Raw genomic sequence first — 18,073 nt, 5'->3', positions numbered from 1 at the left:
CGGTGATGGCATTCCCAACTGATCAAGGAGTTTTTCGCGATTTCCAAGCACAAATCTTCAATCATTATCAATGTTTCATTGCAGATTTCTGCTGTAAAAGCCATGTTTATATTCGAATTTTCCTTTTGTATTCGACGGAAAATATCTTTAGCCATGTGCGATTTACATTCCTTCCATATATACCATACTCATTAACAGTAGCCAAGAAATACATCAAAACTCAGTAATTTGTTGCCAAAAGAAATCTCTGGAAGACACAAAATACAACATTCAATGGATTAAGGCAATGAGGAGAAATAAGCTACAGGGGATGGGGGTAGGGGGAAGTCACAAAGAAATTTCGGTGTTTTCGCACGTCTGTAGGATGAACCATGACAAGGCCAGTCAGTTAATCTTCATGATGACCGTGGTGGAGTTTACCAAAGCTCCTCCTCTATATATAGAAAAAAAAAAGAAATATCTACGGGGATCGCCATAAATATAAATATTTTGTCCTAACAGATAAAAGTGCCAATAATTTAAAAAAAAAGGAATATAAAATATATTACGCTGCATAAGGCTAATGTAATATGAATCACTCACTCATAAACTCTTAAGATTTTTAGTCTTAGTGAAATTATGGGAGTTGAATGTGTCATATTTAGTAGCTTTAACCTTAAAGAGTAATCTCCGGTTTTTGGTTTTGCTGAAAGATTATCCATTTTTCTTAACTCTGTTTTCCCAATTTTTCTTTTTTTTTTGAATTATGTGTGTATCTGGGATGCTTGAAAGAATAAGCACCTCGAAACAAAACCTTCATTGTGATTGTTCAACTTCACTGAATTCAGGTAAAGAATTCCAATTGCGGGGGGAAATTGAGAGTTCAAAGTTCAACAGGCAGGTTTATCTTATTTGCAGCAACCTGCATGAACTGCTATACCAAATTTCTCAGAATAGTCTTGTTAATAAAAAAATTTCCTTCCATCTATCATTTGAATAATATAATCAAAGAAATATCATGACCATAGAATCCATGATATTTCTTTGACCATATTGTTTATTAATTAATTTCTTTTTATTTATCCAATGTTTTCGTTTTCCCAAGAGCCATTATCTTTGTGTCAAACAGGTGGCATTACCATTCCTACATTTGATGTTATTACTTTTACAGTGGCATTATTATTATTTTGCTGCCAACTTTTCCATCACTTTCGTAACAGATAAAATGATATTCGGACTCTTATTATTATGAAATGTTTCTAAGAAGAGTGATAACCTAAGAGATGTTTCACTGATGGCACCACAAAGTTCTCAGGTACGCTCCATTACGACAAATAGCTTCGATAGACTGGCTGTTTGTTATGGCTTTTAGTAGTTCTGAAAAATCTTAGATGACTCATCAGTCGGAATACTAAAGAAATTTTTAAATGTCTTCTGACTAACACGATCATCCCTCTTACCAATATTAAACGACAAAAAAACATAAACCTAAATGAAATTATTTATTTTACTGCCGGTTTTACTATCGCTTTATGACTGATATTTTCTTGATAATTTTAGACATCATCTGAAGATTAACTGATAACTGATAAAAGAAGTTATGTGAACAATATCATTGCAGTTCTTCCTTCAAGTAAATTCGTAAGTGGTGAATTACTGTTTGTCGGTAATTTATGCGTTTTTTTTTTTTAGTTTTAAGACGTAGTAGCATTAATAATAAACAGCATCACTCATTGGATAGATTATAAACAGAAAGCAGAAATTCCGTCATTTTTACATCATTTAGTTCAGTGCAGAGAATTTAATTATCGCTACAGCATGCAAATTTAATCTATCAGCGTCATGAGGATATGAATTAAACTGGGAAGGAAGGATAGTATTTAACATATTACCTTACTTGTTTATACTTAAAATTGTCAAGTATTGCTGATAATATCATCATCCATTGGAGTTAAGAGACGACAAATCACAACCATGTAAATTTGATCATTGTGTCAACACTTCTTACTTCATCAAATTGAACTGAATAACTAATATTATATTTCAACTCCTTATCTTTTACAAAAGAAAAGTGTAAACTTTTTTCTTTTTGTTTGTTAAACATACAATTGTCGAAATAGCATCAGAACTGCAGCTGTGGATTATTTTAAAAAGTAGATTGAAATCAAATTTTAAGCAATTCATTTTTTACGAAGTTGAAGTTGCCACATCAAGCGATTTTTTTGGAAAAATAACGAGTTGGAAATATGTTTTTCTTTTTTTATATGTTTTTCGAGAAGTTTGTTCTTTTGGACTTATCGAATATCATTTCTTTGCCACTGAAATTTCTTTTTTTCACTTTCTGGTAGTTTTCACTTCAAGCCGTATTGTTTTCTCATCCCAATATTTTCAGTTTTGTTGAATTCAACAATGTGATGAATGTAGTTCATGAAATTCATGAAATCATGAAATTGGAGCCCTCTCATCATAAGAAAAAAGAATTTTCATAACTAAACTCGAAATCCACTCATATTTCCATTTATAATATAAAAGTGCTGTAAAATAAATGCTGCTTATATAATTTTTTTTAAAATTATTTACATTTCCAGTTTTGATATGCATTATGAAACAGTTATAAATTGCTAACAGTGAAAATTTTCACTTGAACAACTTTTAAATTGAGCTTTTCAGGTACAGCAACACTGATAACTGGAAATTGTTGGGGTATAGTCGAAATGAGGTTTAATTTAATTCACCAAATATTCCATGCTGTGCATGTTTTAAACTAATTTATTTTTATAGCGGACTATTTGCACTTTCTTTTGTTCTTTTTATGCTATAGCGCAATCATTAAGATAGAGTAAATGGTGTGGCAAGGTAAGTCTTAGGTAAAAAGACTAACCCACAACAAAATAATATTTATTAGTTAGAAATTCGATTCCTTATCTCAATATATTAATCCTAGCCATTTATATTTCGGTTTACTGGTCAATAAGCACAAAAATTATTTGAGTGCGGTTAGTTTTTTATGCAAAATATAAGGATAAGCTTACCAAGATGATAATGCAAAATATTGTTAACTTCTTCACAAATATAGATTTCTAATGTCTTTTTTTCTCATCATATTTTCTGTTGATTGTAATGATATTGTCTTAATTGGATGGGCAATTATAACAAAGCACGCCTGAAATTTCTAGATGTATTTACATATATAACTGATTGATATGCAACGGATATTCCATTTTTGGGCTTTCGTTTTTCTACTAAATGTTTGTTCATTGCTATGAGTACAAAAATCTATTCATACATTATATGTATGACATAGGAGGACATGCACTCCGATACTTGAGTTTAAATTCAACTATCCATTAACTGATACAATTATTAATGGATGAAAATCAATGGCAGCAGAAATTTAAATCCTAAATCAGCAACGCTCATGAATTTTTGTCTGTTGGCTTTCCGACTTTTTGCTATTGAAAAAACAAAATCCGGCTTAAGACAATCTGCAAAAGAGACAGTATGGAAAAGTTCCAAAAAGACCGAAAGTTCGCCATTTATGAATCTTTTAGTGCTAAGAGATACACTTCAAAATTCACCTTTGATAATCATCGTAAAGCTTTCATATTTGAATTTTCTGGAAATTTTCAAAATAGAAAGTCGAATACTCCAAACTTTTTGAATGAGTAACATATGCCAATGAACCGGTTTTACTTTATCTGACCTTTAGATGGCAGTTACTTTGTCTTTTCTCCAGATTTATTGAAATGCTTCATAAAATGCCAGGAAAAATTTATTAGAACTATAAACCAGTGACCATTAGTCCTGTTTTGATCGACCAGAAAATAGAGCTGATGGTTTCTCAAAGGTTATCTATTGATTTAAAGAGTTCTGTACAGCGTTTTCGAATTGCATGGATAATGTCAAAATTTTTCTTGGAATTTTTTTTATGAAATTGAAGTTTTTATACAAAGAGTTAAAAATCGGATCAGAAGTAAAGAGTAAGTTAAGATCTGAAACTTTCTGAAGTTCATTTGCCACGTTTGCACAAATGTCTGTAAAAATTTTCAATTAAAATTACTCCATTAAAAATGAAGTGTATCAATCAGTTAGCTTAAAGTTAACATACATGAACTGTGAGAATCAAAACAAACTCAACATTTTAATTTCTTTTCTTCATTTTTTTATTTTTTAATATAACGGTTACTACAAGAGAACAGATATTCAGACCCAAATTTGCGCACAGTTATTTCTCATTTTTTTAGTAAAGATAGATCATAAATAGAGCTTATGTTTGGAAACAATGTGCAAAAGTTGACAATATGAATTTAAAAAAACATTCAAAATATCAAAATATTCCATCTGTTCATGCGATCATTTCAAGAGTGCCTAAAGATCTAGTATTTATGCGATATAGACTTGATACATGACGATTTTTCCCCGTGGCAATCATGCACACTTAGTTTTCTTTTTTTCAAGATGACAAGAGTCGTTCGTAGGAATAGGGTTCGGACGGGTGTTTCTCAACCAAATTTAGATTTTAACTGAATAAAATTTTAAATCACTGCGAAATTTTATTAACAACTTTTAGCAATTTTTTAAAGGCTTTTTTGTAGCTTCTTAAATATCTCATTGATAAAGTACCAAGTAGAATAAAGAAAAGGATTACGATGAGCTAATACATTTGCTGGTAAAAGTGAGATAAGTGAAATCAACGGTATTCTTATTACTCGATTATTTAAAAAACATTTCTGTAAAAGGGAAAACCGAGCTGGATTGTTATTCAAAACTGTAACTGTTGCAATAATGTCGAAATTTAATCCTTAGCCTTTCTTCTTTTAATCGGTGATATATCGTTGGAGAGTGTACATCAGCAAAAGGCGACAAATTTTGCATCTTTAAAAAATGCTCTCTGTTCATTCGAAAAGAGATCTTATCAAGGAACCAACTTCAAACTGTACTTGAGCTCAAGTTGCATATCTCTTGAAGTTATAATAACCCGAAAATTCATATTTCATATCTTGATCACTGACAGTTTCAGTCGCAAAAAGTATATATTAGAGTGTTAGATTAGAGTATTTCAATATTACAGCTTCAAAAATATTCTTAAAAATGAGAAGAGTAAGAAGACAAGGACAAAGAGATATTAAGTAACGAATCTTTAAAAGTAGGTAAACTTTGAAATTTTCCCGCTGCATTAAAGACGACCATTTATCTCTTCAAGTCTCAAAATTTTTAAAAAATTTTTCTTTTCCCACTCAGGTTAAACTATCAAGAATCTAACAAATTTTTTACCAAAATAAGGAAATTTTTCTCTTCTGAAAGAACCGTTTCTAAAGGAAATTATTCTAAAAGGAGAAAATCACTGCGATAAAAAATTTTTTTTTGTTTATTTTCTGGATCTTCTCAGGGCTGATTAAAATGAAAGGGGTTGAACAACTTGGTTGGATGGTTGTGCTCAAAGGGATGGGAACATTCTTTTTCATCAAACATTCGAAATTTTTAAAAAAATGGCTAAAAACAAATCTGTGCGGAAGAAATCATTAAAACTGAAGTCGTGACAAAATTGGTAATTTCTGCTGGATTTTTAGAAACTGATTTTTGGACGATTTATTTAGATTTATTTAAGTTTTGCGAATGTTTTGTGTATGCAATGCGGGGATTTCACTTTTTTTTAATTTCTTTGATTTTTTATTTATTCAAATAAACCAAAATTTTGCCGTTTAGAGCCAACAGATAACTAACTAGGGACTTAAATCTCAACTAAACTAAAGTTCCTGATTTTCAAATTGGAAACGCTGTCGAAAAACTGCAGGATTTTCTATCGGAATCAATAAAATCAATCATCATTACAAGAGTTTTCATTGAAAAATATAAATAACAAGGTGGTTTAGTTACTGCTAAAATAATTTGCTTTACGGTAAAACAATTCTCTTTTTTCTCGGAGAGTGCTGCGCATATGCACAGGGTGATAAGAGAATGATACAACAGCACCTTTCCTTTATTTATTTCACTTACATTTATAAATTCCATTGAATATGTGGTTGAATTTCCAGAAGAATGCTTTGTGCTTTCAATTTCGGAAATTTTAACAGAAAATCTGTGCGAAGAAAAACCAACTTCGTCTCACTTTTTATCTCTCGTTCCAAAAAACACACTTTATTATGTAACAATCTTTTGATCATTTCAATTTTAGTTCTATCCGGAAACAAAGGTTACAACAAAAGCGCAAAATCAACAAAATTAGCTTAACTTTACTAACTTCTTTGTTTAACTTGCTTGCTATTCTCAATCTTAAAGCTATCTGTGCTTCTCTTTCCGCGTTATTGCCTTTTATCACTTTCTTAGATACAGTAAGCCTTGCAATTGTTGAAAATGTTTTTGGACATGGATAGAATTCGAAATCTTCCTCAAGAAAAGCTAAATTTTGAAAGAACATTGTTTATGAACCATCGTGCAATTTAACATGCTACTGAAGCTTTCCTACTCTTTAAATTAACACTGTAACTCCCCATTGCTAATTTCGTAACCTCTAGATGTGATCAATTCAATCTGTTTCAGAATATCTGCGTTTTAGAAAAAAAAAAAATAGATGACAGATGTATAATTCAAGCTACAGTTTTAATTTTTTCATCAACCAGTTCACCAAATATTGTCGTACTGATAATATTCAAATATGTCAATGAGGTTTTCTATCGGCAAAAAAAACTACTTTATTTCTCAGGGAATGTAACGATCCAGATATCTCATGGTGTGAGAATTATATTAGACTGACAACACCAGAATCAGTAGCTTAATCTATAAAGTAAATATCATGCAAAAAAAAAGTTTGGCCTTTGGACTCATTGAAATCATGAAGCTCCTACGTTCTAGCACAAATGCTTACGTAGTCCAAATGTTTAACAAATCCTTAGTGCAAGAACTGATTGGAAAAAAATTGCAGAATAGAGAAGCAACAGATAGAAAAAAAGAATGCTTCCTATGGAAATCATTAACTGATAACGCTGTCTGTCTACGAACTGTCATGAAATTTGAACCGCTTCACGCATTCTTCGGATTATTTGTCGCCATCATATCCATTTTCTGCATATCAGTGTATATAATCATACAAAAGGTACCATTTCCAAAATAATCTATGTAAAAAGATGAAATTCGTCGATGTATACTTATGTGTAAATTATCCATTTAATTTATATTTGTTAGGACTACTGTTGACTATTTACACTTAGTTTTTAGTTAAGAATTTTAGTCCGGTATTTGCTGAGTTTACTACAAATGGTAAATACTGTAAAACTTTTAAATTTTGGAAGAATCCTAACTTGAATGTGATCACAAAAACATGCTTTAACATTTGAGTGATGAACACAGTATTTAACGGGTAATTTATAAAAGTTGTTTACATCTCCACTTTGTCGTATGAACCAATAATGTAATCAGAAGTTTGGGAAGGAATACACTTTTCGTACTTGCAGATAATCATGTCGAATCGTGATCTTATGAAAAATTCCATTTATAAAATCATTCTTTGTTATGGTTTTATTGATATTATTCAACTTTTCGTTCATATCACCATCGGCGCTTTTGCAATAATTGGTACTACAATACACAAATGGGTCGAGAAAGTTGGTTTTTACAAATTTTTACATGTAGCAAATTCCCTCAAAAACGATTTTTTTTTTTGGTCAAGGTTCAATTTATCTTGAATTTTGAAGTGTTGTCACAGAAATTCAATTAGTAACTTTGCTGTTTAATGGTTAAAACAATAAAGTTGTGTAATTATTGTGATAACCAACAGTGCTTTACAAAATTAACCTCGTAAATCAGTGATAATCAAAATATCGAATTCGTGAATTTCTTTGCGATTAGAAGGATTGAAAATTAACGTGCTTGAATTTTTCAGATTTGTGGTTTTGTATTCAGCATTTGCTGGTACAACATTAGTTGCTTGACAGTTCTACTGGCTGTAAATCGATTGGTATTATTATATTTTGGTGTTCGAGCCGAGTTCTTTTTCAATCCGAGAATGACTTTGGTTTCTTAATTAACTTAAGACTCTTTCAATAAATTTTAAACTGGTTAACTGGCATGTGGCTTAAGGAAATGCAGAGCTGTCAGCATTTCTATTTCGCATCACTTCTGATTCCCTAGATATTTCCAGAAACTATCATTACTTTTTGTTCAGGATCAATTTTATGTCGCAGCAATAATAGCGTCTGTAATGAAAATGGTAATAAGCAAAATAAGAAGATACGAAAGTTTTGCTACAGTGCCCATCATATACGCCTATAAGATTGAGATTCCATAATCATCACAACAACAAGTACAGTAATACGACAATGATGTCATTATTCTATTTTAGTTCGTACTACTTTTTACAATTGCTATTCCATCAGTATTTTCGCTAATATGGTTGACGCCTTATGCTACCTATGGATTCGATGTGGTAAACTTGATGTGGACATACAATAGCCCCTCTTTCATGCCCTCCTACGACCGCATAACTACTTTGGTAGCTAGCATACTCTCTACAGTCTGCTCCGTTCTCTTATTAGGACTCGTTTTGAAAAAAGTTAGTCGTTTTCTCATATTATAAGCCTATGCAAGAACATTGCTGTCACAAATTCGAAAAAGGAATCCACTCTCAATACAAATGAGAAAAAGCAAATCATACATTTGTTAATTAACTCGAAATATGTTCTGAAAAGTAGCTGCTAATACATTTAAATAGTTCTATTTTGTCGCAGTTACATATTGACATGAAATGATGCGATTTCGAGAATTTTAAACTAGTTCTATTCTTTTAATTTCTTTGAGAATTTAAAAGCATACTCAAAATTGTCGGACATTTGAAGGAAAATCCAGTCTGTTTAACAATAGATGGACTGATAAAGTGAATTTTACTATAATCATGTCACCAGTAATGCAAGATATGATAAAATATCGTAATAATTTCAGAGTTCTTCAACAGGCAATAAACTGAATGACAGTTCTAGACGTCGCGATACACTATTAACACTACAGGTGATAATCAATGGCAGTTATACCGTTTGTGTGTCCACGTATTTCATGTTCATAAGGCCTTACTATGTGCCCTATACTAAGATATACAACGCAGTTGATATTCTTCTATGTGTATTATGGAATGGGAAAAGTCCTATCATGCATTTATTCTTCAATCGGTGAGCTCTATAACATTCAACAGAAGGAAGATAATCATCTCAAAAAAAATAATAATAATACAAAATTGATGTTTGATGAGTTGCATGTTAACTCGTATCTTTTCCGGTTGGTCATTTTAATTTTATAACAGATAATATATTTGGTTGAAAATATGGCTCTCAATCAATATTATATATTATTTCAGATATATACGTACAAATTTTCTTGAGGATATTCGGAACAGAAAAATCTTCGCCCTGGTCCTGAATGTACTATTGCGCTTACGGCACAAGATATTTTCGCCAGCATTCAAAACATCTGTCATTAGCTTGCCTCTAAATCGAGTAGTACCGTTAAAGGCGGATTGTGTCGACTGTGATCAATGTGGCCAGCGGTTTAAGCAAACTTTTGTCGTTATGGTCACTGCAAAAGCAACCACGAACATGCATCATAACTGACCTTAATGGGAAAATTTAGTGATATTTTATGATAACTGAAAAAAATGTATGGTATAAGAACTTTTATGAAGACAATTCTTATAAGTAAACTGCCTAGATGTGTCGGAAGGAGAGAAATTTTCTGAAGAAATTTTAGATTCTGGAAAAATGGGACATCGGGATGGCTTAATAATTCATGGTAATGGTACTATGCGCCCAATTGGCCCTACTTTTCACAATGTCACAATGTCTAATATAACTTTTTTTTTCGCTTCAGCTGGTAATCATTTTTAGAAGTGAAACATTGAGAGGGAAGGAAATTACCAGTGTTGCTTTATACTAAGTGATTTGCCCATTGGTGCTGCGGCAAGTTTATACTGAAGACTTAATAAAATATATTTTAAACTTTTCGAAATCATTAAAAGTATTTGGCGGCTGTAAATTGTTAAATGCGAAAAAAGTTTTAAAAAGAAAAAAGTCAAATTTCCTTACTCTACATCATGTTTCAAGAGAAAATGATTGATGCAGTGGAGCTCAACAATGATTGCTGAACTTATAATCAATGTAATTTATTCATTAACACTAACAATAATAGCAGCATGTTAATGACAATTGAGATAGTTTCCTGGAATTATTAATATGTAATGCTATTCTATGTTCATGCAGTGATTTAACCTTCCAAAAATTCCGTTGGTAATTTAAAGAGTAGTAGTTATTCTCATATTTTATTGATCTCTAACAATTTCGAAGAAAACTTAGTCCTTTGAAACAAATATACGCAGTATTCCAATGTGAAGTAAAGCTTAACACTTCAATCAGCTTAACACTCTATCAAACATTAATCAAAAACAACAGGGGAGGCAGTACTAATAGTTGAGAGTAAAAGCGATAAAAATCGATAAATAATGGGAATCATTTCAGACATAGGATTTGCAAGTGATACTTCGGAATCTCATCCGGATAACGTGGTGAATTATGTTAACGTCATATTTTACGACTGTTCACAGTTTACTATCATTATTGATGTGAACGTAGTCGCCTTGAGGAAATGAATCACAGAGTAATAGTAAGTGTAGTAATTGACGTTGTCAAAAATATAATCAATTTTGAGCATATTTATTAATAATTACTGGAATGAACCATAAGAACAAGTAAAGAATAATTTATTTTTATCATCAAAGCAAAGAACGTAAATATATTTGATGTGTCCTATGTAGTATTTTTTATGGAATGTAATCGTACCATATATATAGATTCAGAATATTACCTGAAATTTTGCCACATACAATTTGAAATGTGCGAATGATTTCATGCTAACTCTTTTATTTCTCATGCTGATCTTGAATCTTCAAAAACTGTTGTGTTAGTTTCTCGAATGTTTTTAAAAAATGATCAAGAGGAGTCTCAATGGTGTTGAATGGGATTTACAAAAAATGACTTCGTGTCCACTGATCTTCTACGTACTCTTCTTCCCCCCTCAGTAGTTTCATCAGTAGTTATTGTCGGTGTTTCTACAGGTTCTGCTTCTTCTATTGTTTCGTCCAAGATGTGCTGCAACAAATCCAACGACTCTGATTTATCTGTTAAATTCCCAACATTGCTGAATTTCAAATGCTCAAAATCCTTATTTTTCACCTACAACACATATGAGCAATTAATGACTAACCTCTATTTTGATATATTCCATTCGTTTCACATTTGGTATACGATTTACAGCACATTCGGCAACTGGTGGTGGCTTTAGATCGCCCTTTTGCATATCGTGCAGTTTCTTACATATAATTTTGAAATTCGGTCTATTATCTACATTTTTTATCCTAAAATAGTTGGAAATGAGCAACACGAAGTACTAGTAATTGTATAAGATAATCAAGCAGCTTATTTAAATCAGGGATTAAGTGAAGGTGAGGCATCACGATCAAGGAATCAAATGTAGGAACTGATAGCAAAAATGCGGATTTGGAGTATATCACAAGAGGCGAGTACATGAATTTTAATGTGGATAGGACAAAATTTGTTGAAAAATTCAAGAAATTCGCTGAAAAATTGAACCATATAGTTGAAACCAAAGCTTTGATTGATGGTGGTGTTATTGACGGCATTTGTGGCATTCGAATGTGCCGAATATTAGTAGCTATCTTTCTATTTTCATCATTCGGCCATGGCTTCATACCCAAATTGAAAATCTTGAATAATACAGTAAATATGAAATTTAAATGATGTTTTGCAAATATAGCCTAAATGGTAAATATGTGAAGAGATTGTTAATTAAAAAAAATAATTTCATAAAATTTGCAGTCAAAAATATAAACCACAGTGCCAAACCTCATATAAAAGAACTCCAAATGACCATACATCACTCTTCTTCGAGAACTGAGGATTTCTGACGAGGGTTTCTGGTGCCATCCACCTAAAAATGATATTACGGTTAAAGATATCGAGTTTAAATTTTGAAATAGGTGATAGTTTTTCAGTGATTATTCTTTCTTGGAGTGCTTTATCTTTCTGCATAGGATTTTCACTTATAGTAATTGAACAATCCAGTTCAATTCGGCATCAAAGCTGTACCTAATTGGTAACAGCAATAATAAACACTGTTGTATAGTAACAAAGAATTTTTGATCAATTTAACCTCACTGGAATACCGTTCATTTCAATGTCATTCTCTCTATCAAGTGTGTCTGTTTTACTGAGACCGAAATCTGAAATTTTTACTAGACCAGCCATCGAAATAAGACAATTACGCGCAGCAAGATCACGGTGAAGACAGCCTTGCATATGCAAATATCGCATGCCAAGTGCTGCCTGTAAATTTCTTTCTTCTAGAATTTGATAAAGCTTTACTTTAAATCCTTGAGGTTTTTAAAAGTTCCTTAACTTTCGCTAAATTCAAAATTTTTGATGAACGAGTACTCTATATTCTCCTCATTTAGGGAAAAAAGAATTCGAGCAACCTCCAGACAATATTCAATTCGCTCGCCAATGACAATATTTTCCTTTTGTTTTTTGAGATGATTTTCCAAACTACCACCAGGACAGTATTCCATTACAATGGCTATCGGTGGCCGATCACATGCCACTCCATAAAACTGCAACATTCTGCAATTATTGCAGTAAATCTTTTGCTTATTTCTAAAAAAAATATACAAACCTGAACAACGTTTTCATGATTGTAAAAACTCATAATTTTGCCTTCTCTTATCATTGATTGCTTCGCTTCGCGTCTACCACCCTTTTCAGGCTTTATAATCTACAAGCTAATTTATTATTAATTGAAGTTTGAGAAGTGAAAACTAAATATTAAAATGATAAAAGAATCTTTCGTTAAAAATAAACAAGATATGTTGATCTGACCTTGACAGCCACAGGTACAACTTGCTTATTGCCATCTTTATCGCAAGTGAATGTGCCAAGATAGACATCAGCAAAATTTCCTGAACCAAGCGGCAACTGCAAATCTTTGTTGCTGAGAACACAATTTATCATTTGATCTTCACCGAACCAGTTTTCAGAGTCCCATTTCCGTTGCCTCATACTGACGTGATCTTTCAAAGTCCTTATATACCATAATGCATTATAGTGTTTAATAAAGCCTAACATATGTAAACTTGTTCAGTAATTCGTGATGACGGTTCCAAAAGGAAAAATGCTAAGTTTTGAAATATCAAGTAATGATTCATGATATAACCAAATTCAAATAACCGTTTAGACGAGAAACATTGCCGAGTGTCTTCGTTAAAATCGTTTAAATGATACGTACTTTATTTCTGTCGTAATTAATCGCTTCATGTTTAACAAGCCATTTAGGCTTGGGTACACCATCTCCCAAACGAATATCTTTGCCGCTTGCATCTTTTATCTTAATTTTATGCATCTGGAAATAAATTTCGCTGATGAATTAATTCAAAAACTACCAAGAATTGACAGCTTATTCATTTGTGAAATAACCTTGTAATATTGCACCAAATCATAAATTGAAGGAAACTTTCTTCCCCTTCGCAGCACTGATAACTGAAAACAACCATCCTCCGTCCTGTAATATGTCCTTGTGTGACACAAGAGCTGCACAGGAAGACTCTCACAAATAGTGAATGAATAGTTACTGAACCATTTCTGAATATTTGGGAATTCTCGGATGACGGCAAGCAGAACACTATGGACACATGAGAAAGATGTAACTAACACAGCAATAGTTAGATGAATATTTCTTTCACCGACATGAATACTGAGGACAATTTGATGCACTCCTTGATTATCCGTCACGCGCACCAAAAAGTCTCCATTCTTAACCAACAACTTCCTTAAATAGAATTCGTAGCACAAAAGGATGCAACGTATATTTTAAAAAGTGTAAATGTAGAGCGTTTTTTGATTACGCAAACTTTTCTTCTCAGTGATATTGTGCTGTAAGTTGACCGCAACCCATCATCAAATATAATAGTTGCATGCTAATTAGGCTATTGATCATTTGAACTTTTGTACAACAAGATTCATTTGCATCAACAGAATGATCGATTTCTATCGTTTTAAATTTTTTAACACATGAAGCATCACACTGTGTTTCTTCAATTTCTATTTAATCATACATTGGCATCATGTCTATAGATGGTCACAAAACTTCAGTTATACTGCAAAGATTCGTCATAAATTCAAAAAGCCTAACTCGATGTCTTCTCTGGACAGTAAACCATGGTACCAATGTTGTTCTTCCAATTCCTTTCGCTGTTGTTTCCTCGATTCCTTAGCGACATCTCCTCTCTTATCTAAGATTTGCACATCTGAATAATTTACTATGCACTGAAGAAAAGATACCGCACATTTCATCTTGAAAGACAGCCAAGAGAAATAAATAGCTGCAATTTATTGCAGTTGAAAAGGTTTCCTATCTGAATCTCCATTTCCTGATCCATAATATTCCAGCAAACATTAACAGTATGTGGAGCACGTGGACTTCTTTGCCCTACTTACTTTCCAAATAACAACACAGTCAAACGAGTTCTGACTGGAGTATATATAAACTCCCCTCAGGCAGTTAGATAACATACCCGTCATCACGCGGTTGCTTGCTGCAAACAGAAACAATGATAAAGGCCGCTCTTGTGAACTCTCGAAATAAAAATGAATTTATCTCCTGTCATGATAATTATTGATCTCCAAAATTTCCATGTGTACGATGGGTGATTATTTAAAATTTCCAATACAATCCAAACAGTGATTCGGCAATCCGTAAAAGTATCGGATTCGATATAATCATGTGAATATGCTTTCGTGATTAGAATATGTTCCAAAGGAATAGTTGACATGCAAATTGTAGAACAAGCAAATTCCACTAATATTTAATGTGTTTTGAGAATGGCACAAAATTTCCAGGAGATGTCATAGAAAACTCTCGCACTAGAAAATTTGATGCAATTTACAATGAACTTCAAAATGGCAAAAAAATTACTTATCAAAGAATAAAAACTGTAACACTGTCGTATAATGTCATTATCATAATTTTGTAAGTGACGAATTTTATACAACAATCATTTCAGAAATAAAAACAACACTGGAATAAACATCTGCAACAACATATCCATACAATGCTCCAACAAAAATATCGTGATATAATTATCATTTCGATTAGAAGCAAGCTATGTATTGTCCTACCCTCAATTTAAAAACCTTGCATCTAGAACGCCAAAAACTATCATAAAGCTGATGAACAAAAGGTATCAGGTGATGCCTAGCTTCCTCTAATACGACAAACATGTCTTACGAATGCCGTTAAATTTTAAGTAAGCTTCCTGGAATTCAGTCGTGTCTCCGACGTTTGTTTTTATATTTATTCACTCCAGCAACCTCGTGCTTCCTTTTAGGTTGCTCTCGTTTGCTTTTATTGGTTCTACCTTGGCGGTCATTTTGATCAGATTTCTCATTATTTGTATTCTTCCCTCGATTTTCTAAATCGATTGAATCTCTTCTTTTCTCTTTATTACTACGTATTCGTCCTTCCATTTCATGCTTCCTCCGTTCAGTTCTATCACCCTTTCTTTTTTCATTTCGTTGTTCCTCGATGTTCTCACTGCCCATGATGAATTTTTTGTTCTCCGTTTCATTTGGTACCTCCGCTTCATCACTAGTCCTTTTGTCGTCATATTTCCTTCGCATTTCCCTATCACTTTTCCTGTCATAACTTCGTATTTTCATTTTCTCTCTGTTAATTCCATGTTTGTCACCCATTACTTTGCTTACTCTATCATAAAATCCATCTTCCTTACTACTTTCATTCATCCGACCAATATTCTTTGACGAATGGCTTTTTTTCTCGACAATTTCCGGTATTTTTTCCATTTGTTTGTTTTTTTGCAAAATTTTCGTATTATGTCTCGATTTCTCATTATCATCGCTATCATCGGTCTCTGATGAAGCTGAAAAATCCAGTGCAATGAAACTATTTTTTCTCGTTCGAAACGAGTACGGAAGAAGAACTCAACAGTCAGAGATGTCAAGTTCTTCTACTAACCAAAAAATAAATTCTGTGAACTAACATGTACTGGAAGTTGAGTCGCTGCTGCTTTCATCCGAATCTGATTCACTTGATGAACTTTCTGAGGACGATGAAACTTCTTCTCTAGCTTTGGTTGTTTTTCGAGCTTGGTCTAAATGCAGTCTTAGATCGACCCTGGAAGCAGAAGTAACAAAAAAAAGGAAGAAAAACACCTTCCTTTGGAATATGACGGTTATTCGGCCATTAAAAAACTTATCCAACGATTAGAACCGTTTGGTTTATGAAAAAACAATGTTTTCATGATGACTTTCAGCTGAGGAAAAATTATGCACCAAAACATAGAATGGTCATCCCTTCTAGTATTAGAAAAATTATTATTAAAACCAAAGATTTTCTTGAATATGACCACTAAAATAGTGATATTTTCTAAAATTAATATTTACTGACGTGAGGTATCCAAGACCTATCGTAGTAAAGAAATTGATCGAAAAGCGTGTATTATTCGGATTGTCACGAGGGAATATTTTGTCGAAGGAAGACTGCATTGTTCTGGAATATTCATGTACTAAATAAGATCATAAAATTAAATAAGACACATAAAAATCTCCAATCGGGTTGACATACGCTTGATGCATTGCTGTACAAGAAAGTTTGTGAAAAGAAGACAAATATTAGTTTTAAAGAAAATGCGATGTTGAAGTAACCATTTTAGATCTACATATAGAAAATCACGACACAGAATAACGTACGGATCTCGAATTCTCTGTAACAGATTTTCCACGCCTAAAAATTCGGCAAGTTCCTGGAACACTATTTTAATGTATATTCGTCCAGAAGAAGTTGTATCCTCCTCATTCAGTGATATCTGGTCCAAGATCTAAAAATAAAGAAACTTTACTAAGTGATAAGTTTAAAACCAGAAGTCAGTTTATTAACTGATGCTTGGAAGAAAAGTGTAAAACAAGCAGCTTTCTTTCCGCTATTCGAAAAAATGGAAAACAGAAATTTTATCCTATTGTTATGGGACAATATTACCATTTGCGCAAAAACTTACAACCCATGAAATGGCATCCGTTGAAAGAAGATGAGCCACTAAGCAGGCCATATTGCGCAGTTTGTTGTATTCAAATCGATGTATCGTGTTGTAAGTATCGCGAGCAATCCGCTCGAATGCTTCTTGAAATTCCTTGCGAAGTCGGCAAAATCGTTCCGCTAGTAAACCATAAAATTTTTCGTAAGTTCTTTGCTGAGCACAGCAATCCACGATCATATTGCAAAGCTCCACCTAAATAATGAAAAAGTTAGTATGTTCTGTTACGAATTGTTAGCATAACTAAGAAAACAGTATAGAGGCAAAAACCAACATCTTGACCACTTTTCAAATCAATTTTAAGCAATTTATGAGCTGCTTCCTGAAAGTCGAGGGAAGACTGAATTGTCAAGTAAATGTTGCGCCGAAATGCTACCAAGTTCTGCTCTGTGTTATCGATGATCATCGTACTCTGTTTCTCTCCTAAATCAAGATTAACTTGAAATAAAAACAGATTCATTCGAGAAAAATAAACAGTGCGAGCCACCTAATATCTTGAACAAGTGAAAAAAAAAAACTTCGAAACCTTGCAGAGCTTCTGTTATCTCTTCATCTGGTGTCGCGTCGCCCTCCTCTTCATTTGAATCTTCCTCTGGCAAACCAACTGCATCACGTCGAATTTCTTCGTATTCTACCTCATGTTTTTCAAATTCAGGATCGTATTTAAACACGTCTAAAACAGAAAATGAAATAAATTACATGGAATAATAAACGAATTTGAACTGCTGAATTTAAAGTAGGAATTACTGATAAATGTTAATGCTAATAACCAAATATTACTTAATTCATTTTCAGGCATAAGTGGATCCTCCAACGTGATGGTATGTGTTATCTGATCGTCTTCTTCTATCAAGTCTAAATCATCAGTCAATGCAGGATAAGCCTAAAGCAAGAAAAAACGGTAAAGTTGAAGCCCAACGTCAGATATAACAGATGCAT

The 18,073-nt window shown here is 32.7% G+C and overlaps 3 protein-coding genes across 4 annotated transcripts in view; 1 reads left to right on the top strand and 2 right to left on the bottom strand.

Annotated features, from left to right (window-relative positions):
* Positions 1-8,913: 8,913 nt before the first annotated feature.
* LOAG_06259 (hypothetical protein) lies at positions 8,914-9,575 on the top strand (the record flags this gene model as incomplete). Its single annotated transcript, XM_003141795.1, has 2 exons — positions 8,914-9,137; positions 9,323-9,575. Coding segments are annotated over 2 exons (477 nt in total), but the record flags the coding sequence as incomplete, so codon positions are not given.
* Positions 9,576-10,831: 1,256 nt separating this feature from the next.
* On the bottom strand, positions 10,832-14,606 carry LOAG_17001 (the record flags this gene model as incomplete). Of its 2 annotated transcripts, XM_020449658.1 has the most annotated exons (13): positions 10,959-11,105; positions 11,221-11,371; positions 11,607-11,740; positions 11,880-11,964; positions 12,187-12,359; positions 12,509-12,643; positions 12,706-12,804; positions 12,909-13,004; positions 13,315-13,428; positions 13,503-13,587; positions 13,738-13,854; positions 14,218-14,332; positions 14,600-14,606. In XM_020449658.1, 13 exons carry the CDS (start codon positions 14,604-14,606, stop codon positions 10,959-10,961), a joined length of 1,458 nt encoding a protein of 485 aa, XP_020306798.1. The 2 variants fall into 2 exon arrangements, with proteins under 2 accessions (XP_020306799.1, XP_020306798.1); XM_020449659.1 differs by lacking the exons at positions 13,315-13,428; positions 13,503-13,587; positions 13,738-13,854; positions 14,218-14,332; positions 14,600-14,606 and having other exon boundaries at positions 10,832-11,105; positions 12,909-13,079.
* A 456-nt stretch (positions 14,607-15,062) lies between these two features.
* LOAG_17000 (pre-mRNA-splicing factor cwc22) overlaps positions 15,063-18,073 on the bottom strand; it is a 4,502-nt gene continuing 1,491 nt past the window's right edge. Inside the window, exons 6-13 of the mRNA XM_020449657.1 lie at positions 17,915-18,017; positions 17,661-17,807; positions 17,409-17,557; positions 17,099-17,329; positions 16,794-16,921; positions 16,492-16,593; positions 16,085-16,218; positions 15,063-15,964 (exon numbers count right to left, since the gene is read on the bottom strand). Coding sequence (XP_020306797.1) covers positions 15,348-15,964; positions 16,085-16,218; positions 16,492-16,593; positions 16,794-16,921; positions 17,099-17,329; positions 17,409-17,557; positions 17,661-17,807; positions 17,915-18,017 — 1,611 coding nt within the window. The 3' untranslated portion in view covers positions 15,063-15,347. The remainder of the gene's footprint in view (positions 15,965-16,084; positions 16,219-16,491; positions 16,594-16,793; positions 16,922-17,098; positions 17,330-17,408; positions 17,558-17,660; positions 17,808-17,914; positions 18,018-18,073) is intronic.

The sequence above is a fragment of the Loa loa genome, assembly GCF_000183805.2.
Source record: "Loa loa unplaced genomic scaffold supercont3.33, whole genome shotgun sequence".
NCBI lineage: Eukaryota > Metazoa > Nematoda > Chromadorea > Rhabditida > Onchocercidae > Loa > Loa loa.
This window is presented reverse-complemented; position numbering and strand designations above follow the sequence as displayed.